General features: G+C 38.0%; 1 protein-coding gene across 9 annotated transcripts in view; it reads left to right on the top strand.

Annotated features, from left to right (window-relative positions):
- RAD18 (RAD18 E3 ubiquitin protein ligase) overlaps positions 1 to 27,633 on the top strand; it is an 80,146-nt gene that overhangs the window by 38,490 nt on the left and 14,023 nt on the right. For 5 of the 9 annotated variants that reach the window (XM_036430986.2, XM_045579117.1, XM_036430981.2 and 2 more), the window contains 3 exons: positions 498 to 558; positions 11,704 to 11,853; positions 15,765 to 15,939. In XM_036430986.2, coding sequence (XP_036286879.1) covers positions 498 to 558; positions 11,704 to 11,853; positions 15,765 to 15,939 — 386 coding nt within the window. Of the gene's footprint in view, positions 1 to 497; positions 559 to 11,703; positions 11,854 to 15,764; positions 15,951 to 18,683; positions 18,818 to 19,853; positions 19,979 to 21,260; positions 21,274 to 27,633 lie in introns of those variants that run through there. The other 4 variants (XR_006741096.1, XR_006741095.1, XM_045579119.1 and 1 more) reach the window with 4 other exon arrangements.

Raw genomic sequence — 27,633 nt, 5'->3', positions numbered from 1 at the left:
TTAAGTCTCAGATGTGAAAAAGAACTATAAATGTAATATTTCTTGTATTTTTCCTATATGTTACATTTCTAATAGATTTGGGGAAGTTAGGCTGGGAAAGATAGAAGGCAAACAAGAAAATCTGCCTTATTAATGATTTGCTAAATGTCTCCAGTTTTGTAGTTTCAAGTGTTTTGTGGTTTGTTGTATTAATGAATGTGAAAAAATTACCTATCGAAAAAAGGAAAGTAAATTATTGTATTAATACTTTATGCATTCTAATGAAATTCATGTTGCATTTTCTACATGAATGAGAAATAAGTAATGAGTAAAATATAAATTAATTATATTCAAAGAAAATACTCAGGAGTTACTTTTCCTAGGTCTATGTGAAACAGAAATCAGTGATTATTTTATTCTATTTAAACATCCACATTTGAGATTTTAAAGTTTATAGTACTGGTTTCTATTTTTGTCATTTAATGAATTTTTAATGAGGAATTTTTTTATTATTTTAGGTAATGGTTTTTACAAAGGACCACACAGAAAAGGAAATAGACGAAATCCATAGTAAATACCGTAAGTTGTAGGAGGTTTTCTCTATTTAAAGAATTTGGGTTTCAGTTTTTAACTTAAAGTTTTAAAATAAATTTTTTATATTAATGTTTGGTACACACTTATCTTGTTAATATTACTTAAGAGACTGAATTTTAGTTGTGCTTACTCAGACAGGGACTTTTTTATAAGTCAATGTGCCTGCTTTTTCATTTGTAACTAGCATTCTACTTCAAGCTTATCACTAAGCACTTTGCAAATATCGATATATATATTTTTAAATATATTTTATTGATTTTTCACAGAGAGGAAGAGAGAGAGATAGAGAGCTAGAAACATCAATGAGAGAGAATCATTGACCAGCTGCCTCTTGCAACCCCCTTACTGGGGATGTGCCCGCAACCAAAGTACATGCCCTTGACCAGGATCGAACCTGGGACCTCTCAGTCCGCAGACCAACGCTCTACCACTGAGCCAAACTGGTGCCGGCTCACTTTGCAAATATTAATTAGTTGCTCTCAAAGCATCTTGTGAGAAGAAAATATGATCAAAATGGAAACATTTCTGACTTTCCTGTCCTCAAGCCACCCAATGACAATACTGTAAAGAATTTCAGCACTAATAGCTTGCAAATTTGTGCCAAAAAAGAGTTTTCATTTTATTAGGCATTAACAACTTCTTAACTTTATCATTTCCTTTTTCTTAAATGGACTTTGTGTATATCTTTCCTATAGCTAACACATTACTGTTTTATCTGTTAGGAAGCTGTTATCCTTTGTTTGATTGGTTTGTTTTTAGCTTAACTTTAAGTGGTTGGCAAACAGTAGATAGTTAATAGTGGTTGAATGAGTATACCACACATACAGTGTTTTGGTTGTGCTAAGAGAATGTTGTCTTCTTTTTTCAGTTCTTAAGTTTTGAAGGGACAGATTCAGTAGTGATCTATTTGGGGAGGGAGGATGCAGTAGTACACAGACACTAGATGTAGGTGTGATGACCTGTGCTGAACAACAAAAGTCATTTCTCTGTTGCTAGAAAGATAAAAATATATTTTATTGATTTTTTACAGAGAGGAAGGGAAAGGAATAGAGAGCTAGGAGAAACATCAATGAGAGAGAAACATCGACCAGCTGCCTCCTGCACACCACCCACCGGAGATGTGCCCGCAATCAATGTACATGCCCTTGACTGGAATCAAACGTGGGACCCTTCAGTTTCTATCCACTGAGCCAAACCGGATTTGGCGATTTTTTTTTTTTAAATCAACTTTTGGAAAGCCAAAGTGATTTTTCTTGAGACAAGAGGTAGAGACAACCAAGTGCTGACTGATTTGGCAAAATTAAGGCCTGTAACAATAAGGAAAACAGAAAATTTATGTGAAGAGAAAGTAATTTAAATCACTAAAAGAGCGGTATCTAACAAATATGCCTCACTAAGAAAGAAGTGGATTTGATGCAGGCAAGACAATATACAAATATCTATTGCCCACTATTAAATATCTAAAAATAGATATCTAAATATCTAAAAATATCTTAAAAAAAAAAAAAAAAAAACTTTACTAAATAGATCATGTTAAACTAATTGGTTTAGCCGAAACCGGTTTGGCTCAGTGGATAGAGCATCCGCCTGCGGACTGAAAGGTCCCGGGTTTGATTCTGGTCAAGGGCATGTACCTTGGTTGCGGGCACATCCCCAGTAGGGGGTGTGCAAGAGGCAGCTGGTCGTTGATTCTCTCTCATCGATGTTTCTAACTCTCTATCCCTCTCTCTCTTCCTCTCTGTAAAAAAATCAATAAAATATATATTTATAAACTAATTGGTTTAGCCCTCAGTATATACTTTAAAAAACAAAACAAAAACACACAACTGTCAGGCTCTTCTAAAGCTTAAGTTCTTATTATGTAGTCATACATTTTGATTTAGTGTTTGGCTCTAAATATACTATTGATTTCTTTTAAACATTTTAATTAATGTTTTACATGCATGTAGTTTTTTATTGTTTTTTTAAATTTTATTTTAAAGAGGGAGGATGGTGGAGTGGGGGAAGAGAAGAAGAAGAAGGAGAGAAGAGCTGGAGGGGCAGAGGGGGGGCACCCTAGGAATCTGCAGAAGGTTCACTTGTGTATTCAGTCAGCATACAAAGTATTTTTCTGACTGTTACAGAAGAAGGACCAGGACCCGATGGGTCTGGAAATAGGATTTTTCTGAGGTGTTTTAGGAAAAGAATTTAAGACTAGCACATAGGAGGAATTTAAGCGGCAAGATTTATTAGAGTGAGCGAGGTCGTACACCCTTGGAGAGGCCTAGAGCAGATTGGCTATAGTAGCGGCCTCATGAACAGAGGCAAAAGGAGAGTCCTCTGCCACTGCTTGCTGCTTCCCTGGTGGTAAGTCTGGTGGGGATCCTCAGAGTTTAAGAGAAAAGAAGGCAAAAAGTACGTGCCCAAAAGAACAGCATGAGTGTGCTCCAAGGAGGGCACGCACGCTGAATTTTTTGTCTAGCTTCTATATATTTCCTTGAGCTCAGAAAAGAGCAGCCTTTCTTTTTAACTCTTCAGCCTTCAATCCCTTTCCTGATTTTTTCCTAGGCAGTGCCCATGCCCTCCCCATCCAATCTCTTTCCTGGATCTTCTGGTTTTTGTGTCCTTACCCTATTAGATGTTCCCCCCCAGACTTCCCCAGGCTAGTCCCCTCCCCCTTTATGGTTGCCATTTTGGTTTCTAATACTCATGCACTCATTCTTTCTCCTTCCCTGCTCAACCAGCTGGAATGGTGCAGGTTGCTCCTGGGGTGACTGAAAAGTTTCTGCCTGGAGTGAGTGAAACTGTCCTTTTCTAGTTAATCTGGCTTGATCAGGTGTCTGGTTCCGTTTGCTCCCTTCCTTTTTGTTAATGTCTAACAAGCTGCCTACTGTAACATGACCACAATAGAATTAAGTTGGAAATCAGTAACAAAGCCTCCTGGAAATCTGCCAAATATTTGGAAACTAAGCAACACACTTCCAAATAACTCATGGATCAAAGGAAAATTAAAACCAAGAAATTTCAAAATTATTTATTAACTTTTTAAAAAATAACAAATCCATTTACACATTAACATAACCTGATAGAAAATAATGTTCCCAAAACAAAACAAAACAAAAATCAAAATAAATGGAATTTTCTACTAGCCCAGATAGCATAACAGAGACTATATTTACTTTCCTTCATTAATAAACTAGAAAACCAGATTAAATGTATGAAACAGTGGGTTTTTTTAGATGCTGGGGGAAAGTAGCACAGCCATGTGATTCCTGAAGGAAAGAAAACAAATTGGAGAGCTCTCCAGTTCCAGAGGTTACTGCCTAGTGGCAGTTTTAGGCTTTGGGTAAGGAGAACCCCAAAATTATCTGGTGGATCACTGAGTAGGTAAACCGGCAATGAAAGTTGTGGGAGGCCAAGGTGGCTAGAATTTGTGGGACAGCTTACCAGAGAAGAGAGAACCTCAGAGAGAGGAGAGCTCTATATGATACATAGAAGACCCTGTTAAGCTTTTGGCTGCCTAGCAATTTGTGCCTGAGGCTAGGAAAGGGCTAACTGAAGGGATTAGCTACAGAACAGTTTCTGGAGTTCACACAGGGTCTGGAACAATCTGAATTCATCACAAGCCCTAGTACAGAAAAAACACAACAACGCACACACCTCACAATATTTGGGGATATCAGACAGCATCCTCAGAAAGATATTATTCCTTCAGCAGCTGGGCTAACCTAATCTACTTTAGGGCCAGATAATAAGTATTTTAGGCTGTGCAGGCTATATCTGGTCTTTGTCAAATGTTCTATTTGTTAACACATCTTTATAAAGTTATAAAAAGCATTCTCAGCTAGAGAGCCATACAAAAATATGCCATAGATTGGATTTGGCCTTTGGGCAGTTATTTGTTGTCCTCTTTACACTTATGGTTGTACTAATTTCCTCTTTTCACTAATGGTTGTACTAAATTTTTTTTTTAATAGACTTTACGTTTTAGAGTAAAAACGCACTATTGAGGGGGAAATGCAGCGAGTTCCTATATCTCCCCTGGTGCACAGATGCACCGTCTCTCCTACCATAACATCCCTCCACAGATGGCAGGGGAGATGGTGCATCTGTGACACTGACACGTCCTTATCACAAAGTGCATAGTTTACAGTAGGTCACTCCTGGTGGAATATATTCTATGGGCTTTAACAAATATATGATGACATGTATCTGTTATTATCTTATCATACAGAATACTCACTGCTTTATTTATTCATTGATCCCTCCTTCCTAGCCCCTGACAACCACTTACCTTTTCAATGTCTTTATAGTTTTTTATTTTCCAAAATGTAATATAATTGAAATTATACAGTATACGGTCTTTTCAAATTGTCTTCTTTCTCAGTAATATGCATTTCAGGTTTCTCTATCTTTTTCTGACTTGATAGCTCATTTCTTTTTAGCTTTAAACAATATTCCATTTTCTGGATGTACTATAGTTTATCAATTTACCTAATACTTAATGATCAACTTACCTATTGCTTCTTTTGGCAGTTATTTAAAAAGTTCCTTACGTTCTTGTGCAGGTTTTTGTGTGAACATGTTTAAATATATTTGGATAAATACAAATATTTATCCTAAGGCATGTGAGTGCTAGATCATAAGGTATCTTTAGTTTTGTAAGAATTTGTATTTTAAATCTCTATACCATTTTGCATTCCCACTAGCAAAGAATAAGAGTTACTGTTGCTTCTCATCCATACCTGCATTTGGGTTTTTGCCATTCTAATACAATTATGTACTGATATATGATGTTGAGCATTTTTTCATATGGTTATTTGCATTTATATATCTTTTTCCAGGAAGTGTCTGTTCAGATCTTGGGCCCATTTTTAAAAAATATATATTATTGATTTTTACAGAGAGGAAGGGAGAAGGATAGAGAGTTAGAAACATCGATGAGAGAGAAACATCGACCAGCTGCCTCCTGCACATTCCCTACTGGGGATGTGCTGCAACCAAGGCATGTGCCCTTGACCAGAATCGAACTTGGGACCCTTTTGTCCACAGGCCAACACTCTATCCACTGAGCAAAACTGGCCAGGACTGGCCCATTTTTTAAATTAGGTCATTCATTTTCTTGAGTTTTGGAAGTTCTTTGTGTATTTTGGATAACAGTCTTTTATCAGATATATCTTTTGCAAATATTTTTTCCTGGTCTGTGGCTTGTCTTCTTATTATCTTCATAATCTGCCCTATTAAATATTGAAAACAAGCCTTGAAATTACTCAGTTATTTCCAAGTAGCTTGATATTCTTCAGGACAAAATGTAATACAATTTAAGGAAAGAACAAAATTAGCAACCAAGAGAATAAAATTGATAGTATTATCCTATTGAAATTACCAGGAATTCAAAGAAGCAGAAAAATAAGATTCATGGAAAGGAGAAATTTTAATTAATAAAACCAAACCCAGGAATGACAGATGATGAGACTAGTTGACAGAAATGTTAAAACAGCATGTATAAATATGTTCCATATGTCAAGAAGGAAGAATTAAGTGGGGTCCTGCTGAGGTGAGAAATGGATGATATAAAAAAACTCAAATGCAATTCATTTTATGATAAATATACCTGAATTGAAATATACACTAGATGAAGTAAAAACAGATTAAGCTATATAAAACTGAATGAAAATACTTCATATCAATGTGGAATGCAGCTAAAGTAGAGCTTAGAGGGAAATGTATAATGTGAAATACTTGTATTAGAAAAGAGAAGAGGTTTTTTTTTATTTTTTTAAAAATATATTTTATTGATTTTTTACAGAGAGGAAAGGGGAGGGATAGAGAGAAACATCGATGAGAGAAAAAGGATCAGCTGCCTCCTGCACACCCCTATTGGGGATGTGCCCGCAACCAAGGTATATGCCCTTGACCGGAATGGAACCTGGGACCTTTCAATCCTCAGGCCAATGTGCTATCCACTGAGCCAAACTGGTTTCTGCCGTATGCCATATTTTTTAAAAAGGCAAAGATTTAAACAGATTCTTCAGCAAACGAGATACTCAAACACCAAATAACCAAATAGTTGGTTTTACTAGTCATTAGTTTTTAGGAAAATATAAATTAAAATGACAGTGAAATAATGCTATAATACTACACACTTATTTTAATTGAAAGAGGATAATAGTAAGTGCTGACAGGATGTATAGCAAATGGAACTCTCATACATTGCTGGTGATAATGCAAAATGATACATTCACTTAGGTAAAAGGTTTAGCAGTTTGTTATAAAGACAAACATATACCTATCATACATTCTATTCCTAGTTATTTACCCAAAACAAATGAAAGCATATGTCTATACAGATTTTTACAGTCATATTTATTGAGATATAATTTACAAAAAAATTATCAGTTGTAAATGAACAGTTGAGTATTATAGACAAATGTTATAGCAGTTTATTCATATTATCCTAAAATGAAAACAACCTACATGTTCATAAACATTGTGGTACATCCATATAAAAGAATTAACCCCTTATACATGGATGTATCTCAGAAACATTATGCTAAGAGAAAACCAAATTAAAATGGAGAATACTGAATGATTCCACTTATATAAAGTCTAGAGAAGGCAAAACGATAGAACAGAGCAGTTTGGTACTGCCAGGGGCTGTGGGTGGGAAGAAGAGAGAGGACTGGTTTCAAAGGGTCATGAAGAACTCTTTGGGTGATTTAAATCTTTGGTTTTGTGAGTGTGTTGGGAGTTAAATGACCATACATTTTTTAAAAAACACATTGTGTTCACTTAAAATTGATTAATTTTTGTGTAAAGTATTTCTCAAGTCTGATTTTTAAGATGTAGTGAGAATAATGGCATTCTTTTCTGTTTTCTGCAGATCTCCCTAATGTCTTGCTTAATAAAAGACATCTCAATTCTGATACTAGCTTCTGCATTTAAACTGTCATCCTGTGTTATTTTGCTTAAAGTATATGAAAAATATCCAGTCTGTGAGATAGGTTATTGAAAAGAGGAAGAGTGTTTCAATAAATGTTTTAGATAACTTGGATATTCTTTGATACAACACCAAGTTATTTCAGAAATGTTAATTACAATAGAATTTGAAAATATATTAATGAAGTTTTTGTACTTTAATTACATTAAAATCCTCTTGTCAGGCACTTTTTATCTGTGAATTTATAACATCATTTGTTGGTTATTTGGAAAATATTGTTTTATTGACATCCAAATGTTTGCATATTTTATTTATATATTATAATACTAAAAAATAGCATTCCTCGCCCAGCTGGTGTGGCTTAGTGGTTGAGTATTGACCAATGCACCAAGAGGTTGCTGCTTCAATTCCCAGTCAGGGCGCATGCCCAGGCTCAATCCCCCATGAGGGGTGTGTAGGAGGCAGCTAATAGATGTTCTTTCTCATCGATGTTCTCTCACATCAATGTTTCTCTCTCTCTCTCCCTTACCCTTTCTCTCTCTAAAAAATTAAAAACATTTTTAAAACATAGCATTCCTTAATATCACTACCCATCTCATCAGCAAAGTATTGGTTAACTGGCAAACTCACAGTGATGGAAGCAACAGTATCTCTTTGGTGTCACTGCTGGGGAGGGGGTGAGCCTGTCCAGTCTTGGAAGAGCTTGGTTTGGTCTTATACACCCCTGGTTTACAGGCTGACCCAGAAACATCTGGCAGTAAAAGCTGGTCTAAAAAAAGAGTAATTAAGGTGGTCAGAGAGTGAAGGGCTTGACTTGGCACTAGAAAGATTGTGGTATTTCAACTTGAAGAGGCAGAAAGGGTGATATGATTCAGGTATTAAAAATCTTGAATTTGATTTGGTTGAATGTGGGGTTATTCATTAGTTCCCACAACTATCTGAGCCATTTAAGACTTTTAAGTGGTAAATGCAGGGCATCTAACCAGCAGAATGGAGATTTAAAACTTGATAAAGTACTCCTTGCCAAATGGCAGAACTTCTAAAATGAGGTGAAGGATGAGTTTGAACAGGTTTATTAGTCACTGGAGGCCCAGTGCCTGAAATTCACGCACTGGGGGCCGAGGGTGTCCCTCAGCCCAACCTGTGCCCTCTTACAGTCCAGGAGCCCTCGGGGAATGTCCGACTGACAGCTTAGGCCCCTTCGGCAGTCAGACATCCTTAGTGCTGCCATGGAGGCAGGAGGCTCCCGCCACTGCCACTGCGCAGGCCAGCTGTGATCCCGGCTTCTGGTTGAGTGGTGCTCCCCCTGTGGGAGCACACTGATCACCAGGGGCAGCTCCTGCATTGAGCATCTGCCCTCTGGTGGTCAGTGCACATTATAGCGACCAGTCAGTCCACCATTTGATCGATTTGCATATTAAACTTTTATTACATAGAATAGTCTCTTGGCATTTTTCTTTTTTCTCTTTTTTGATTACAATATTATATTAGTTTCAGATGTACAACCTAGTGATTCAACATTTATATATCTTATGAAATTGTTTTTTGAGCAGTGATTATTGGACTTCTTGGGCCAAAGCCAGAGCAGTGGCTGCCATTTACTTTTTGGTTTCCTGCCTAGGTGTAGGAGTAATTAGATTTAAAAAAGAAAATATCTTTTAATCCTGGGATTTTATTGCTTCAGAAGATAAAGTCATTAAGCCTCGTAGGCTGTTAATGAGATTACTTTAGCAGGTTTCTTGTGTAATTCTTAAACCCACAATCCACAGCTACACAATGGAGTGGAAAATGGCCTACACCTATTCTAAATAAATTCCAGAGACCCCATGGTGCTGTTTCCCTACAAAAACTGCCATGATGTGAGCCTATTTGTCTTTTTTATTTTGGGGAGGTGAAGAAGTACAAAATAATTATCCTTAAATGCATAGAGTTAAATAGGACTTGAAAGATCACCTACCCTGTTTCCCCAAAAATAAGACAGTGTCTTATATTTTTGCTCCCAAAAATGCACTAAGTCTTATTTTCAGGGGATGTCTTATTTTTCCATGAAGAAGAATACGGTACACATTTATTGTTAATGAAAATAAAGGAAATTTATTACCTGTATACAGTACGGTAGTACGGTAGTTGTCAACACAAACCAGACAAACTGTGAATCCTACAGTATCAAGAATTTACTTCTTTATTCAATGACAATCATGTCATCATCTTCTGGAACATCATCATAACAATCCAATTCCTGAATTTCCTGGTGAATTTCTTGTGACTCCATTTCTTTCAGAATCAGTGGACCAAATCTCTCATGTTTAGCAATAGCCCTGTCTTTAAATGAGTACTTCTTGTCAAGGTAACCTCTCGCAGTGCATTTGCAATGCAACTGTCAGTGATTTTCTCCCATGAATTCTTCACCCAAGTCACAACTTCTTGCAGTTTAGGTTTCACAAAGTTTCCACGCTGATTTCTCTTCATTCTATTTTCACTGGTTACTAGACGCCAGTCGGAGTGGCCCTAGCGACCAGTTTACGGTAAATTAATTTTCATTCTGAGACAGAGCCTGGGGTGCCTTATTTTCGGGGGGGGGGGGTGCCTTATATTTCACTCAGAAGGAAACCTATAAGTAGGTCTTATTTTCGGAGGATGTTTTATTTTCAGGGAAACACAGTAGCTTGTAATCTTAGGATCTCACCTGTTTCTAAAAAGCTAGTTTCCCAGTAACCTTTATGGCCAACTTATATTTCTTTTGCTGAAATTTTAACCAGTATCTTATTTAAAACTTACCAGATACTTTATAACCCAGCACCTTGGGTTTTAGTCGGAGTTTTCATACAGACACAATACACATAAATGTATTAAAATTAGAAGCAGTCTCTCCCTAGTGGCTAATAATAGTACATTTATTGATCAGGATATTAAAATAAATGTGCAAATGGAGGTAAACCTGGCTCCTTCTACAGTGAGGAGGGAAGTCATTTGAGCCTTCCTCACCCGGGATTTTGCTTGTGTAGACAAGAATTTTCCATTGCCGTCAGTTACCTACTTTGCCAGAGCCGTAGCACATCTCAGACAGGGAATGGCTGGAATCGGAAGGGTAGCCCTAGGAAATGCAGTTTCCCCTACACCCAGGTGTTCTTAGTATTTGCTTGAGGGAAATACAGGTTACTGTAAGCAACAGTTTAAAAACTTTGTTTTAAAAGAATCTTTTGCAGTATGATTATTTCTGAAATGAATTTTTTCAAAATATGACATTTTGAATCATGGCTTCAGTGTTTATAGATGCTAGATAAGTAAAGTGCAATCTCAGCTATTTGAACCACGGTTCAGATCACAAATAATCCTCAAGTCACGCTCTAACAATTATTGGTTACTCTTTATTGAGTAAATTAACTCATTAATGATGACCTAGAGGTCAGGCTTAAATTCTTTTCAGAGGTGTAACGAGGTAGATTGGTGGAGGGAATGTCTTTGATTGCTCAAAGGGTTCTGATAGGAAATAGGCAAGAAGTGTAAAGGGAAAGAAAAGGGACTTGAAATGGATATTATTTGTTTTTATTACCCAACTTTCCTAGCGGCTTCTGGTTTTATATTTAATTAATATTCACCTTAGTATTCTTTTGTGTCTTTGAAATTAGAATGGTGTCTTAGAAATTAGAAGGTGCCTTTTGGATATATTTAAGTAAGCATGCTCTGGCCCGTGTTTATTGGTGGTTAGAGCATCAGCTCATGGACCTGAGGGTCATGGATTCAATTCTTGGTCAAGGACATGCACCTGGGTTGCAGGTTTGATCACCGATCCCCATCAGGGCTAGTGTGGGATGCAACAAATCAGTGTTTCTCTCTACTCCCCCCTTCCCTTCCTCCAATGCACTCTTTAAAAATCAAAGGGAAAAATATCCTCCAGTGAGGATAAACAACAACAAAAAAGCAGTATCTTTCATGTTCTATCAAAAGCCTTTCTGGAATATTGGGTTTGGGAAGAAACCTACAGTAGCGAACTAGGACTGTCATGTTTCCGTGTTTGTAGCTGAGGAAGGAGTTAGGAAAGGCTTCCACAATCTCCCAGCACCTTGTATTGTTGTGTTTGCCAGCTTTTTCATTTATTGCAAGTGATTCCCAAGAGTGCTATTCTTGAGCGAGCTTGTACACTTCTTGATGGTTATAGATGTATAACTTTTATAGTCCTTGCTTTGCTGAGAGAATCTTTTTAATTTCAGGTAAAAAACATCAGAATGAATTTCAGCTTCTGGTGGATCAGGCCAAAAAAGGATATAAGAAAACTGTTGAAATGTCAAAAAAGGATACAAGAAAACTGTTGAAATGTCAAAAAGATGAACCTACAAAAATGCTATTCCCTGTATGCCTGGGTAAGAGACTTTAATTAAAAACAGAAATAATGTTGAGTTTCACTATTCATTTTAATATAAAAAGAAAATTAAGCCAAAGGAATTTACTTTGTACTTAATAGATATTTGACATGGTGAAAGGTATTTTAGACTTAAAGCAGTTGTTGAATATCAACTAGGTTTATAGCTCTGGGAAAAATGACTGGGAGGATGACCTGAGATAGTTTCTAAAGCTTCCTTTGCCCTGGCTGGTGGTTCAGTGGTTAGAGCATTGGCCGGGCACCAACATGTCTTGGGTTTTGATTCCTGATCAAGGGCACCTACCTGAGTTGCAGATTCGATCCCTAGCCCCGTTCCTGACGAGTGGGGAAGGCAACCAAGCTCTCACATTGATGTTTCTCTCTCTCTCCCCTTTACCCTCCCTCCCTTCCATTCTCTAAAATATCTAAATATGATTATTGGCCTTTTGTTTGTTAAAGTCCTTTGCCCATTTTTTAATTGGGTTGTTTGGTGTGTTTTTGTTTTTCTCATTCTTGAGTTTTAGGAGTTCTTTATACTGGATATTAATGCTTTATTATATATGTGATTTGCAAATGTTTGTAAGCATTGCATGTAGTCTTTTTGCTTAATAGTATCTTTTGATGTATCTAGGTACTTGATTTTGAAGAATTTATCAAATATTTTTATTGCCTATACTTTTGGTGTTCTGTCCATGAAGTTGTTGTCAAATCAGTGTCATGAAGATTTTCTTTTATGTTTTTTCCTAAGAGTTTTATCTTTTACATTTAGGTTTTGATCCATTTTGAGTTAATAGAGTTCAACTCATTCTTTCAGATGTAGATAATCGTTTTCTGAGCACCATTTATTAAAAAGACTGTCCTTTTCCCATTGAATACTCTGACTTGTTGAAAATCAGTTGATCATATATGTGAGGGTTTATTTCTGTAATCTCTATTCTATTGATCTGTATCTGTCATTATGCTAGCAGTATACTTTTTAAATTATTGTAGCTTTGTAATAAATTTTGAAATTGATATGAGTTCTATAGCTTTCTTATTCATTTCTTATTTCAAGGTTATTTTGAATCTCTTGAGATTTCATGTGAATTTTAGGTTGGATTTTTCTGTTTGTAAAAATTGCTATAGGATTTGCATTGAATCTAGAGATTGCTTTGGTTAGTTTTGACATCTTTTTTTTTTTTAATATATTTTATTGATTTTGTACAGAGAGGAAGGGAGAGAGATAGCAAGCTAGAAACATCGATGAGAGAGAGTCATCGATCAGCTGCCTCCTGCACACCCCCTACTGGGGATGTGCCTGCAACCAAGGTACATGCCCTTGACCGGAATCGAACCCGGGACCCTTCAGTTCCCAAGCTGACGCTCTATCCACTGAGCCAAACCGGTTTCGGCAGTTTTGACATCTTAACAATACTATCTTTCAATCATAAATGCAGGATAATCTTTCATTTATGTATCTCTTCTTAATTTCTTTCAACAACGTTTTGTGTTTTCAGTATGCAAGTCTTTTACCTTCTTAGTTAGACTTATTTGTAAGTAATTTATTTGTCCTAAATTCTGGTGTCTTTTATAGGTTGCTGCCTGACTATATACCTCATGGTCTTGGTGAACAACTTGGATTTGTTCATGTGGTTGTTGAAGGATAGTCTTAGGAAGTGCTTCAGCTCCTGAGAAAATCTGGCTTATTATCTCAGATTTGGAGGATAATTTTGTTTATTGGTTGAATCTCTTTGAAAGTGATTGATTGCTTGTACTCAGGGGTTACGTATTATACAGGATGGGGCAAAAGTAGATTTATAGTAAGTATGCAAAAATTTATTCTTGTATTATTTTTTTATTGTATTCTCCATATGAACAACTGTAAACCTACTTTGCCCTATATATATGTGTACCGCACTTAGACATTGCTGTCTCTGGGGTTCACAGATGAGTGCTACTGGTAGGTTGCTATGCATGAATGCGCAGGTCTGAGAGAGGTGGGGAGTGAGAGAGAGAGTAAGACAGAATTACAGACTGACTGAAAGGCTGCGCTTTGGATGGCATCACATAACTTCATGTACTGTGTAATTTTCTCTCTTTAGAATAAACTTGCTCATTGCTGTACCAGTATATGTTTAAAAAGATGTGTGTTCTGTCAAGTAAAACCTTCCTTTATTTTGTTGCATGTCTTTAGGGAAGTGGGATGTTGGAGCCTCATATTTTGTGGCTCTAATTTGAAGTCTCTTCGGGCATCTATGGACAGATTTGAAGGACTTTCAAAGCCCACAAATTGTTGCATGATGTTTGTCCCCAAGAGGGAATTTATCTGATAGAAGCTTATTAAACAGGGGAAGAAGTAAGAGGAGATTGTAACACAGGTGCAAAAATAAAAGATAGTTTTCAGTTGAATAAGATTCTGTTCCCTGGTTTGCCAATGTGATTGCGTTCTCCTGGCCAGTTGAGTGACAGGATTGCCTGGATTTACTGGGTGATTGATTTTTCTTCACACGATCTTGGTATTTCTTTACAAGGGGCTGGCCTGGTTAGCTTCTTTCTCTTTCTTTCCACAGATGAACATTAGAGGGTAATGACTAGACCTACTGAAGGTCAGACAACTTCAGGAGCTTAGTTTTATCAATAGAAACTGCACTCTTGTGATATATGATGTTCTAAAGTATAACAAAAAGTTATATAATAATTTCTGGAAAAATCCTGACTATATGGACTTTGAAAGGTTGTGGGGTTTTTTTGGGGAAGAATTTATCTTATTCTCTTTCCATAATTTTCTCCTTTTAATGAAACCATGGCAGTTCTTTGTAGTGTGCTTTGTGAAAGGCTGCTTGCCCCTAACGCGCCCTGGAGGAGTGATGAGCGAAAGCTCTGCTCTCTGTGAACTCAGGCAATGGCTTCACTCACGGCTTGTGCTGGAAGTACAGTGCTGCCTCCTGTCCTGAACCTAAAAGGGCACAAATGGCCGAGGGTTTGGCTCAATGGATAGGGCGTCGGCTTGGGGACTGAAAGGTCCCAGGTTCGATTCCGGTCAAGGGCATGTACCTTGGATGTGGGCACATCCCCAGTAGGGGGTGTGCAAGAGGCAGCTGATCGATGACTCTCTCTCATCGATGTTTCTAAAACTATCTCTCTCCCTTCCTCTCTGTACAAAATCAATAAAATATATTTTAAAAAAATAAAAATAATAATAAAAGGGCACAAATGAAAGCCCAGTGGAGTTCTGAAACAGGCTGTGAGGGCGAGGCCGGAACTCTGAAGAATTCGTCACTGGCTTTATTTTCTGCACTCACATTTGTAGATATCTCGTTACTAGCATACCTACTGGTGCCATTTTTGCAAACCTTGTGTCTCTATCTGCCATGAGACCTCGGAAATTGAGATTATGACAAGGGGTGTGCATAAAAATGTGATAAAATATTTCTTTTGATCGAAAAGTATTGGATCAAACAAAAATACTGGATATGTATGATTAGTTTTTCTTTTCCATGGTGAGTATTAGATTCATTGTAACAGATTTAGTTAAATGCCAGTGACAAATATTGTGATTGTTTTATTACTTGAGTCTTTAATTCTTTTTTGTTACGCTTCTTATGTTTACCAATGTTTTCTGGTTTGTAAATATTCTGGAATTCTTTAGTAATATTGTAAATAGAAGCTGCAGTAGAATCACAAAGTTCTCCCCACTCCTGGTTCAAATTTTGTTTTTAAATTAATTTGGTAATACATGGTGTGGACAGTATAATTAGATGGCACCATTGTAGTGTTGATTCTGATTCTCTGACTGTCACTACACTTTTTGAATCAATGTTAAATAAACTTGTATTTTACTAAATACAAATAACAATATTAAGTTTCTGGAAATACTTTTGCAGAGGTTGTAGATTTTAAGGTACTCTTAACTGTTTCCTGTTTTCGTTTTAGATCAGGAAGATAATAAAATGAAATTACCAGATATGGCCTTAGTAATAAACCACTTCCCTCAGCCAAAGCTGGGCTCCCCAGGGATATGTGAGCCCGACGGACCTGATGATTCTTCCAGCTGTACTGATATCGAAGAAGATGCTCTTTCTTCATCCGAATCAGATACATTCAATAGGTAAGAAAGTCGTAGTCGCTATTTTAAATGTCTATTTCCTGTGCTAAGATAGGCACACATAATTAGAAATAACTTTGAGGCATAATGCAGTTCCTCCGTCACCTTTCACTGTGTGGTGACTTCACAGTGAGAGCGAGGCAGTGCGTGGGAGAGGATGTGCAGTAACCCCAGGGGGGCTTTGTTTTCTACTTGTAGCCCTTATAACCCTGTTTTTCCTGGAGTTGGATAGAGTATGATAGGAGATGAAACTTTTGTCAAGACAATGAGTGAAGAAGGTAAAGATACCTACACTAGAAAATAGTGATGACCAGAAGGCCAGTGCACAGAGAGTAAAACAAAAATAGAATTTGTCCTCAAGGGGACAAATTGAGCAAGTAGAATCAATAGGGAAACTTCAAAAATGAGAGATTTGGAGGGAAGTCATTTTCCAGATGATTTTTAAAATCATTAGCCCTAGCCGGTTTGGCTTAGTGGATAGAGCATCGTCCTGAGGACCAAAGGGTCCCAGGTTTGATTCCAGCCAAGGCACGTAACTTGATTGCAGACTTCCTCCCCGGCCTGGGCCTTGGCTTTAGACAGGTCTTTTAGAGCAGGTCTTGGTTAGGATTGTGTAAGCCTAGTAATTCAGAATTGATGGATACAGCAAGATGAGGATTTTGAGATGAGGGGTTCAAAAACTCCTGTGGGTATGTCCTTTGATGCTTTCTCTTGAAAAGCTGCTGGATCTTTCAGGAAGCTTTTGTCTTAACAGTTAGCTTCCTGACAAGAGTGTCCTGGATTAGTAGTTATATTGAAGAAACAGTGAATGGTAAAGTCTTGCTATTGTAGACACATAGTGTGTTGTTTTCTACAAACGCTATTCGAGTGCTAAGAGTGCTACATGTATTATATCATTCAATCCATAGGCAGACCCCACTTTAGAAAGTAGAAATAAAAGGTCAGAGGAGTTGAATAAGTTGCATAAATGTGTCAGTACAAGGATTTGAACCCAGGTCTAGTTCTATTTTGAACCTCAGAGCCCAGGTTTGTTCTCCTGACAGATAATGATGCTATGGCCAACCTGCCTTGCTCTTAACATTCTTGAAAGAGTAGAAAAGTACAGTTCTTGAAATGGTTTGGTTTCCTGAGACAAGGATTGGGTGGACGTGGTTAGTTTGGAAGGTGAAGGAACCACTGTAGGGCGTGGGGGTGTGAGACAGGAACAGGAAGAGAGCATTTAAGGGGGCCATGTTTTTAAACCAGAAATCACTGTGAGCAACTGGAGTTTAATTCTCCTGGGAACTGAGAGCTGACTTGACACATACCTGAATCACCCCACGCAAGGGTCAAAGGGCAAAGGAGTTATTTGGTTGGGGCTGCTCTCTGCTGCCTCCGGCCTCCCATGCTGGCAACAGAGCCGACTAGCAGCGAGAGGACAGCTCAGACAAAGGCACTGACAGTTGGAAGTCAGGCCTGCTACACTGAGGGGTAAGGACTCGGGAAGGAGCAGGGCACTCAAAGGACCTGCCACGGCAGTGATTCCAGCTGAAGATGGGAAAATGGTTTGGTTTTGCATATGCTTTATTGATACAAATGGGTTGCTATAGCTTTTACCTGTATCTCTAGCCCAAGAGAATAATACAGGGTATGTGCTGGCATTCCAGAGCTCCTGCACCTCTGTGCCTGCCAGGAAGGGAAAAGGTAAGGATGTCTAGGGCTGATGAAGAAGTGATAGCTGAGCAGATGTCAGGGAGGGGGCAGAGGAGAAAAGGACAGATTACCTGAGGCAAATGGCTCCAAAAACTGATGGAAGGAAATGTGCTTGTTGACGAGAAATGATTTAGTTTTAAGTCTTGTGTGATGACAAACCAAAATGTGAAATAATTCATCATCAAACTGAAGTTTATCGACACACTAAATGAAAATACCTTGGCTTTGGGCAAAAAGTCACAAGCATAGAACTACCTTAGTTCTTTGGTTGTCAGTAATGTGCTTTTATTATCCTGCTTTGTTTCTCCTTCCCAGAGATAAGAGCACTATTGATGGGCTTTGTGCATATGGACATCCTCTCCCACTTCTGGAGTTACTCTGTTGGGTATGGCAGATAGGCCTGCTGCTTTTGTTTGTTTTTGTTTTTTGTTTGTTTGGTTGGTTTTTTGTTTTTTGTTTTGAAAGTCTTAAGTACCTTATAAATGGGTGAGTTTTAACCCTCCTTGGATATAATTTTTAAAAGGCCAGCTCTGCCCTGATTGTGACTAATGTGTCAGACATTAGTCTGGGTTGGGATGTTAACAATGGAAGAAACTCGGTACAGGGTATATGGGTACTTTCTGGAGTATCTGCCACTTCTCTGTATTTTTATTTATTTTAAAATAGAAACTTCATTTAAAAATATATATTACAACAGCTTTTTTATTTTAAAAAGGATATTACTGTGAAATTATTTAAAGAATGTACTGAATGTTGGAAAATCAAAGTCATCAAAATGTTATTTTCTGAAGTGGTAAATTGGGTACTATTTCTGGGTTGTAGTAAGTTTAGTTACTAAATATTCTTTTTTTCCTTTCACTTAATATTAGATGTTACATTTAGTCACATAGATTAATTAATAAACCCTGTTTTAATGCATTCTATAAAGTCTATTATCATCTATATTAAAATTTAATCCAAAATGTAGCATGAGAAAGAATTATATTTTCTTCCCTATTGTCTTATTTCTTTTAAATCAGTTTGGGGTTTTTTTTCCTAATGTTTTTACTTCATAGAATGATTTCACCTCGGAGGATGTGACCCAGTCTTTGCATTTCATCATAAGAATTTACAATGTGCCTCATCCTTGTCAGTTAGCATGTTTTTATTAGTGAATTTATACTTGCAAAAGTGATCCTCCAAGAACAAGGTGAAAGTACAGATAGTTTTCTCTTTCTCCAGAGCTCATTGCCAAAGGATATTTGCTGTTAATAAGGTTTTATTTTACTCGTAGGCAGTTCCTGTTGGCACCTTCGGGTTTATTTTTTTTATTGTGCCGTATGCTGAGTAATCTGATTATCTTTACAACAGTTTTTTGTTATTGTTTTATAATTCTTGGTTTTTCTACTTTGAGTCAATCCTAAGTGGCAAATATTTTTATTTTACCAAGTTCTTGAACTGCTCTGATGTAAAAAGGTCCTCTGTACAATTACTCTGAGCCCTTCAATTTTCTGGGTCAGAAAAGAATTTTAAAATTTCAGGGGGTTATTACTTGTCTATCTAAAGTGCTTTGTAGAATTTAGTAGTTCCTTTCGGGGCCACTCTTACAAATGATACCTTCTTGTCATGGCTCATAGCCATGTCTGATCGTCACTCAAAGTACGATGCTTCGAGTTTTGACTGGCATGACATGGTAATACTTGGTTAAGGTTGAGTTTTTTAAAGTGGATTTTCCCTTTTTAGTTTTCAGACATTTTGTAAACTACATAGGAATTCTTGTTCCATATACTTCTGCACATATTTGGCTTGATTCATGAAACAGATATAATCTTGACTGATTCAGAATTTAATTCTTCAATTTAAAAAAATGGAATAGGCAAGAGTCTATTTTTCAAAATGCTTTGAGAAGAATAAGTATGAGACCTTGAAGGAACTACTAGTTCCTTCTAAACGTTAGACATAAAATCAATAATTATTTTGTATCAACACTCCCAGACCCCCAAATGTAGGCAGCCAGTTAAGAGCTTTCTATAGTTTTTTGTTTTTAAAAAGGCCAAAACCAGAATTCTTTTGACTTTGTTTAGGAGAATGAAATAGAAATGACATATAATTGATATATCATGCTATTGGGATTTTGTATTTTTAATCAGTTGATCAAGTTTATAATTTGTTATAGTTACCTCGGAAGTTAAAATTAGAGCTTTTTTTCTGCCTTCTCACTTTGTACTCCTTTGCTTTTAAATCAGAGGAACAGATGTTCTGAGGTCTCTTTGGAGACCTTTAGAACCCAAGAAAGGATGTTAGGATACAAACATTTTCAAGTTGGAAGGTACCTCAAGAAGTCACTAAATATAGTAACTTTATATCACAGGTAAGAAATGGAGGCCTAGAGACATGATGTGTCATTTAGTGAATACAGTTGAAAGCAATACATTTCAGCCCAGGTCTTTCCCCATTGCAATGTGAGCTACATCAGAATGCTTGTATCAGGCGCCATTGCTTCCTTTATTAGCAGCAGTTCATTTTATTTTTTTAATTATCTTTCTTGTTGAAAGTATTACAGATGTCCCCTTTTTTCCCCCCATTGACCCCTCTACCCACTGGAGTTATTAAAAATATCAATTAAACGTGGAATTGCCATATGTTCTGGTTTCCCTGAGGTAGCTGGTTTCCATTTCTTGTCTTGACATCATTAGCCACAGCTCCCTGTGGAACTCTCCAGAACGCCTGGGTGTAGATGGTAGATTTTACGGTTGCCTTACTAGAAGGACAATCAGTGTTAGTTTGCACATCTTCTCTGGTCTCTTCACTCCCGCACAGATGGTCAAGTTCTGGAACATGGGTACATATTAGATCACCGACTTTGCTTACTTCTATTGATTTTACCACATAACGTAGTGCAAGCTGTTCTTGGACCTGAGAGAGACTCAAGTATTAAAGTGTGATGGGCCTCAAAGGCTTGTTATTTTTTAAATTAATTTTGTAGAAGTCAGTTGTCGAACCCTTTAAGATTTCATTAATGTGTGCTTAAGTATGCTTCTAGATGATTACATTTTATTAGCTATTTGTAACCTGTGTAGGTAATAAAACAAGTAAAAAATTAAAAATATGTATCAGAACATGAAAAGTTGGGGTAAATATAGTTTTGGAGGGATATTTATTTTTCATACCCTAGACCATTTAGTGAAGTACTTCATTAGTATGGAAACTGAGTCACCGGGAGGCTCAGTGTCCACTGCCTAACATCCAGCAATACAAGGTGATTTTAAAGTTCTTGAACAGATGGCGAGACCTGAATTTTTTGGTCTGAATTTTGACTTAATACTGGGTTTCTGTGGCCAGCACCACATTTGCAGAGCTGAATGTGCACGCATAGATGATATAGAAGTTGCTGGCTGTGCAGAAGACATGCCAAGCTCATCATGAGCTTCATTCCCAGCTTCTTGATCCCTGATATCAAAGAAAACGGTATTCAAATGAAAGTTTCTTAAGTGGTTCTGGGCATTTCTATCACCGAGAGGTTTCTTGTATTTTAATTTGTTTCTCATTATGGGACTACATGTTTGTAACCTGTTAATAGGATCTTGTTATCTTTTAGTATTTGGATTTTATTTGTACCAATCATTTGTACTGCCTACAGTCTAAAGAATAAGACAAAATGAAGCATCATGATTTTGTCCTGCCCATTTAACTTGAGAACTTGATTCAGTATCTAGTTCTAGCTATGACAATTTATCCTATCTAATAAAAAAGTAATATGCAAATTGATTGTCACTCTAACACAAGATGGCCACCCCCATGTGGTCAAAGATGGCTGTCCCCATGAAGACACAAGATGGCCACCACAAGATGGGTGGCCGGGGAAGGCAGTTGGAAGGAACCAGGCCTGCAAGGGAGGGCAGTTGGGTGTTACCAGGCCTGCAGGGGAGGACAGTTCTGGGGGACTCAGGCCTGTAGGGGAGGACAGGTTGGGGGGGGACTAGGCCTGCAGGGAGGGCAGTTGGGGACAACCAGGCCTGCAGGGGAGAGCAGTTGAGGTGTGACCAGGCCTTCAGGGGAGGACAGTTAGGGGCAACCAGACTGGCAGGCGAGCGGTTGGAAGGCAGCTGTCCTGGATTGTGAGAGGGATGTTTCTCACAATCTAAACAGGCAGTCAGATATCCCTCTAGGGTTCTAAGTTTGGAGAGGGTGCAGGCTGGGCTGAGGGACACCCCTCTCTCATGCATAAATTTTGTGCATCGGGCCTCTAGTTAAAAATAATTTTTCCTTATATTATACTCTCAGATTTGGTAATCTTCTTTTGTGTCTCAAATGTGCCCATTAATCTTAAACATAAATGTTTGATTATATCTCAAAATTGAATTTTTCCAGAGAACCAAGACTCGAGTGTTTGGAGTCACCTACCCGTCCTTTTATTTCTCTTTCTTAAAACAAAACAAAACAAAACAACAGCACAGCACACAGTACTAACCAATGGACACAAGACACTGGGGGTGGATGGGATGAGGGCATGAGACAAGGGCTAGGGGAGACTGGTGGAAGATCATTGGGGTGGGGGGAGGAGCTATATGTACTACTATGTGGTAATACTTTAAACAATAAAATAAAATTTAAAAATAAATGAAGAAAGAAAGAATTTAAAATGATTGGCCTAAAAGATGTGCTTCTCTTTTATGCAGTGTTTCCAAACCCTTTCCCTTGGCACATAGAAAATGATAATATTTGTGTGTCACAAAGAAATGATGCTGGAGGCCAGAGGTGCATGCCCAGGGAGACCAGTTAGGTCTTTGTGATGGTCCATTCCAGGGGTTATGGTGGAGTGGGTCAGTAGAGAAGAGAGATATGGGGGAGGGGAAGGGATTGAGGATATATTTTGGAAGGATTGGCAGAATTTGCAGATTGTTTGGCTATGGTGTTCAAGGAAAAGGTCAATTTCAAGAATGAGTCCTAAAGCTTCAGCTTTAGCAATTGGGTGAATGGTGGTGCTGCTTACTAGTAAGATGGGGGATTTGAGAATGTCATTAGAAAGTTTGGCCAGGGATTGGGGGTAAGTCGTATCAAGGATTTGTTTGGGGCCTATGAGGTAACCTAGTAGAGATGTCAAACAAGAAGGTGGAGGGGAGGTAAGGGGAGAAAGTAGGGCCAGAGCTATTCGCTAAGGCATGGTGCTGACAGAGATTGTGTAGCCATGGGCTTGTAGAAAAGGGAAGGGCATTTAGGGCCCTACCCTCTCTTCCTCCAACACTTAAGGAATAAACTTCTGGAGAATGAGGGAAAACGAGACATTGCCATATCATGGAAGCTAACAGAAAAAACAGGTGAAGAGGTCAAATAAGATAAGGCTAAAGAAGGGACTGTAGATTTCTGCAACAAACAGGTCATAGCAGGTGTGGTCCTGAGTGGGTTTTGGGTAGAAGACTTACTAGTGCCAATTGAGGGGGAAATGTTAAGGGAGAAAGGAGAAACGACAACTACTGACAACTCTGAGTAACTTTTGCTGTGAAGGATGGTGGTGATTAAGTCCGTATCTGGAGGGATTAAGGGAAATAAGGGCGGAATTAGATGGGGAAAGTGATTAGATGGGGAGCTAATTGAATGAGTGAAGTCCTGAGGAGGCATCAAGTGTATCAAATGGAAGAATTGGCCTTTGCTAAGAGCAGGCTTGATTCATCCTAGTAATGGCAAGGAAGACAAAGGAGTTAGTAGAGTGCAGGTGGGAGGTCTAAGGCAGGCTTGTTCCTGCCTGGCTGCTTTGTTTTCTTAATGTGGTTAAGGCCTGACTCCCAGCTGAGAGGAGGCAATTTGAGAAGGTCTTTTTGAGAGTGGGAAACAACATGCCAGATGAGTCTTGAAGGATCATCTGGTAGTGAGGGTTGCCTGTTTGAGATTTGCCATTAAGAATTGTAAATGGGATTAGTCTCTAGATGAAATTAGATAAATAGATGCTTGGGGTTTTTCCCCAGTGTGTTGCTGATGTACAGCTCAGAATAGATAGTTAATTGGGGTTAGCTGGGGTTCCTACATTGATTACAGGGGGACTAGAAATATGATTTTGGATTGCAGCCAGAATTAAAATTAAAATGTAATAGATGCTTGCTTTGGAATAATTTTTTTTTTCTTGTCAACTGAGAATATTTTCAATATGTAGCTTTAAAAAGTGTTTAAGTTTTAGATATAACAGTACAAATGTTTGACAATGAAAAAGACATGCTAATAATTCTCCTTTATAGCAGTTTAATAGAACTTTTTAAAAAACATTCAAGAATAGATATTCTTTTTGTGCACCTAGAGACTGAGAAGGAAGGACCTCCCAACCCAATAGAAAAATGGGCAAAAGTCATGAAAGAGAAATGCAAATTAAATCCTTTTTTCATCTATTGAGATTGGCAAAAACCTTAACATTTGAAATATGCTGTAGCATAAGGCCATGGAAACACTCATTTATTGCTGGTTGGAGTGCGACCTTAATAAATCCCTAAGGAGGGCAATGTGATGAGATCAACCGAAAGTACTATTGTTTTGTCTTTTACCCAGTATTCTGATGAATTTTGTTGTACAGATACACCTGCACTGCACACATACAGAAATGACCTATATCCAGGGCTGTTCATTGAATTTATAACAGCGAAAGTGTGGAAACTACTCAAGTTGTCATTTTTAGGGGCTACTTGATTAAACTATAGTATATGCACACCATGAAATGCTATTAAATTATTAAAAGAGGAAAATTTCTATGCACTTACATGGAGAGATTTTTAGCATCCTACCAGGTATATAATAAAAGGCCAATATGCAAATCGACCAGGGGGCAGACACCCAGCACAGGAGCTGCCCCCTGGTGGTTAGTGTGTTCCCACAGGGAGAGCACCACTCAGCCAGAAGCCGGGCTCATGGCTGGTGAGTGCAGCACTGGAGGTGGGAGCCTCTCCCACTTTCGTGGCAGCGCTAAGGATGTTCCACTGCCAACTTTGGAGTGGGCCTAAGTCATCAGTCAGACATCCCCTGAGGGCTCCTGGACTGTGAGAGGGCACAGGCCGAGCTGAAGGAACCCCCCCTGCTCCTACTCCCCTACCCAGAGTGAACGAATTTCATGCACTGGGCCTCTCGTTTATAAGTGAAAAGAACAAAATTCAGAATAGCATAGTCTTTTTTTTCTTTTCTTTCTTTCTAAAAGCGGAGGAATGACATATACTTATATGTTTTCTTTTGCATAAAAACACCAGAAGAATAAGCGAATTTACTTGTTGATTACTTGTTGGAGACCTGGGGGAAATGGTTGAAGAAGTGAAAGTTCTTAATATACATTTTTTAAAATATATCTTTATTGATTTTAGAAAGGGAGGGAGAGAGAAAGAATGATGAGAATCATTGATCCACTGCCTCTTGCACACTGACACCCCCCACCTCCCACTCCCGCCCCTGTACTCCCCATGGAGCCTGCAATCCAGGAATGTTCCTTGATTGGGAATGGAGCCATGACCTCCTGGTTTATAGGTTGATGCTCAAACACTGAGCCACACCAGCCAGGTTCAGTGTAGGTACATCTTTTTATGTCATTTTGATTTTGAACTATGTAAATGTATTAATCTACTTTATATAAAAAAGAGCTGATTTAAACTTTTGGAGATCATCACTATCTTCACCAATGTCATTGTTATAAATTGGTTAATAAAGTTTGCTGATGCAAGCAGAAAAGTGAGACAAATATGTTAGTGTGGTTTACAACTTTATAATTGCTTTTCAAAGATTGACAATTATACTCGGTTTTTAACTGTTAAGAATGTGACATTTAATGAATTTAATGTTGTTACAAACCCTTTTTCTATTAATACACACTCTTGTTTTGTATTTTATTATACCCTTTTGCCTGGGAACATTTATGAACTTCAGATTACTTCTGAAAGCTAAATGGTTCATCTTGTTTCAGGTGGTAAATTTTGTTGGTTGAAATTTTTTAGAGAAAATGTGGGAACATGTAATAGTTCTTCCATATCTTTTGATCTTTTAAAATGGTATTTTGGATGAATGGGACATTGTTCTGAGGGGTTGTATCTTCCCCTAAGATACTGTGACATCAAATCCATGAAATGGTCTGTGTCCACGAGATCCAAGTACCTCAAGTCATCTTTGCTCCACTGTTCAGCTCAGCATAGCTTTGTGCTTGTTTGTGGAATTCATTTCCCTGGACTACAGTTTCCTCATTGATAAAATACGACAATAGTTTTGTGTTGTCGTTTTTGTTTTTTTCCTATAAGGGTAAGTCTAAAAGGCAAATGAGATGATCATATATTGTTAATGAATAGAATATAAACTAAGTTGGTTTTCTGTTTCATCTCTTTTTGAGGACTTAGTATGTATTACTTGATAAATAAGTTCTTATATTTTTCTCGTATTTGAAGATTTTCTTTTTTTTAATATATTTTATTGATTTTTTCAGAGAGGAGGAGAGAGGGATAGAGAGCTAGAAATGTCGATGAGAGAGAAACATCGACCAGCTGCCTCTTGCACACCCCCTACCGGGGATGTGCCTGCAACCAATGTACGTGCCCTTGACCGGAATCGAACCTGGGACCTTTCAGTCCGCAGACCACGCTATACCACTGAGCCAAACCGGTTTCGGCTGAAGACTTTCATTTATCTTTTCTTAGATCTAGTGGAGAGCAGGGAAGTGCTTAGCCTTGCTTTATTCATGAACCTTGTTGATGTTGTCTGACAGACCTCACTGGTGAATTCATAGGAGAAAGTGGTACTCTTAACTCTGCAGATTAATAGCATTTTCTGCTTCCACTACTTGAAGCAAAATGGTGTAATAGAAAGAAGATGAGCTTTGCATTCACTTCCCTGTTTGTTTTTTTACTTAAATTTTTCCAAGCCTTTGTTGCTCTGTCAAGTGGGGCTAGAACCTAGGGGTCCTCATAAGAAGTAAAGGTACCACATAAGCGGCTTATCACAGTTTGTGGAAGTAGTTGCTCATAAAATGGTCATTTCTGGCATTGTTGTCTTTTAGTGATTTTTTTTTTAACCTAGGATGTTTACTATCCTAGTATGTTGTTGTCAGCCTACTAGTAAAATTCTGGCATACAAGCTTTTGCTTATCCTGCAGAACAGATTACTAAAAAAGAGGAGGGGGTGAGGAAGGATCCGTGGTAGCTAGCAGCTTCTAAGTACTGTTGTCCGGTGGACGTTATGTGAACCCCACCGAGCCTCCAGGAAGCTGTCCCAAAGGAGCTTTTTTTAAGTTGAGTATTCTCAACCACGTTCAAATTAATGCCACAATTACGAGAATAGTGTGTGTGGTGGTGGGTGGGGGGAGAGTAACTACTAGATAACAGAAAATTTTCACTTGTAAGTAATCTTTAATCCACAGGATTTTTATAGCAGATGCTTGCATTTTTCCTACCCCACAGTACCCTGTGTACCTGCCATGCTGGATAAATAACAGGTTCTGATGAATTTGCACCCTGGCGCCATAGAAACAGTGGAAATCAAAGATTAAAATAGAACTCACTAGTGACCAGGTTTCCTAGGCCAGATTGAAGCTTAGTGCTGAGGCAGTTATTCAGGTAATTCAGACCCAAATGGGTTTTCTGAAAACGATGCTGACATTTATTGAACACTTATTATGTGCTGAGCTGTTTTATGAACATTCTATGTGTTCTATTGTCTAATCCTAAAAGTGTCCCTGTAAACTACATGGGCTATTATCCTGACTTTATAGGTATGGCTGTTAGATGATGAAATAACTTGTCCATGGTTATTCAGTTAGTGTCAGAAACAGTGCTGAAACCTTAACTTTGACGGTAGAGTTTTGCTTTCACCCTCTGGATAGTATTACCAGCCATACCTTTGCCAGAGGAATTGGGCATATAACTTTTCCTCTTTGTTGGTAAAATCTTGACTAGTGGAATGAAATGAGATGTCACAAAAATGTTTCCCTTCTTTTGCCTGATAAGATGTGCTACACTTTTGGTCAGAATGACAAAAGTAAAACATTTTAGGAAGACGAATGAGGTCAAAAACCAACCA

Source organism: Pipistrellus kuhlii, unplaced genomic scaffold, assembly GCF_014108245.1.
Source record: "Pipistrellus kuhlii isolate mPipKuh1 unplaced genomic scaffold, mPipKuh1.p scaffold_m20_p_11, whole genome shotgun sequence".
In the NCBI taxonomy this organism is placed as follows: domain Eukaryota; kingdom Metazoa; phylum Chordata; class Mammalia; order Chiroptera; family Vespertilionidae; genus Pipistrellus; species Pipistrellus kuhlii.
The sequence above is the reverse complement of the archived record's forward strand: the minus strand, read 5'-3'. Positions and strand labels throughout refer to the sequence as shown.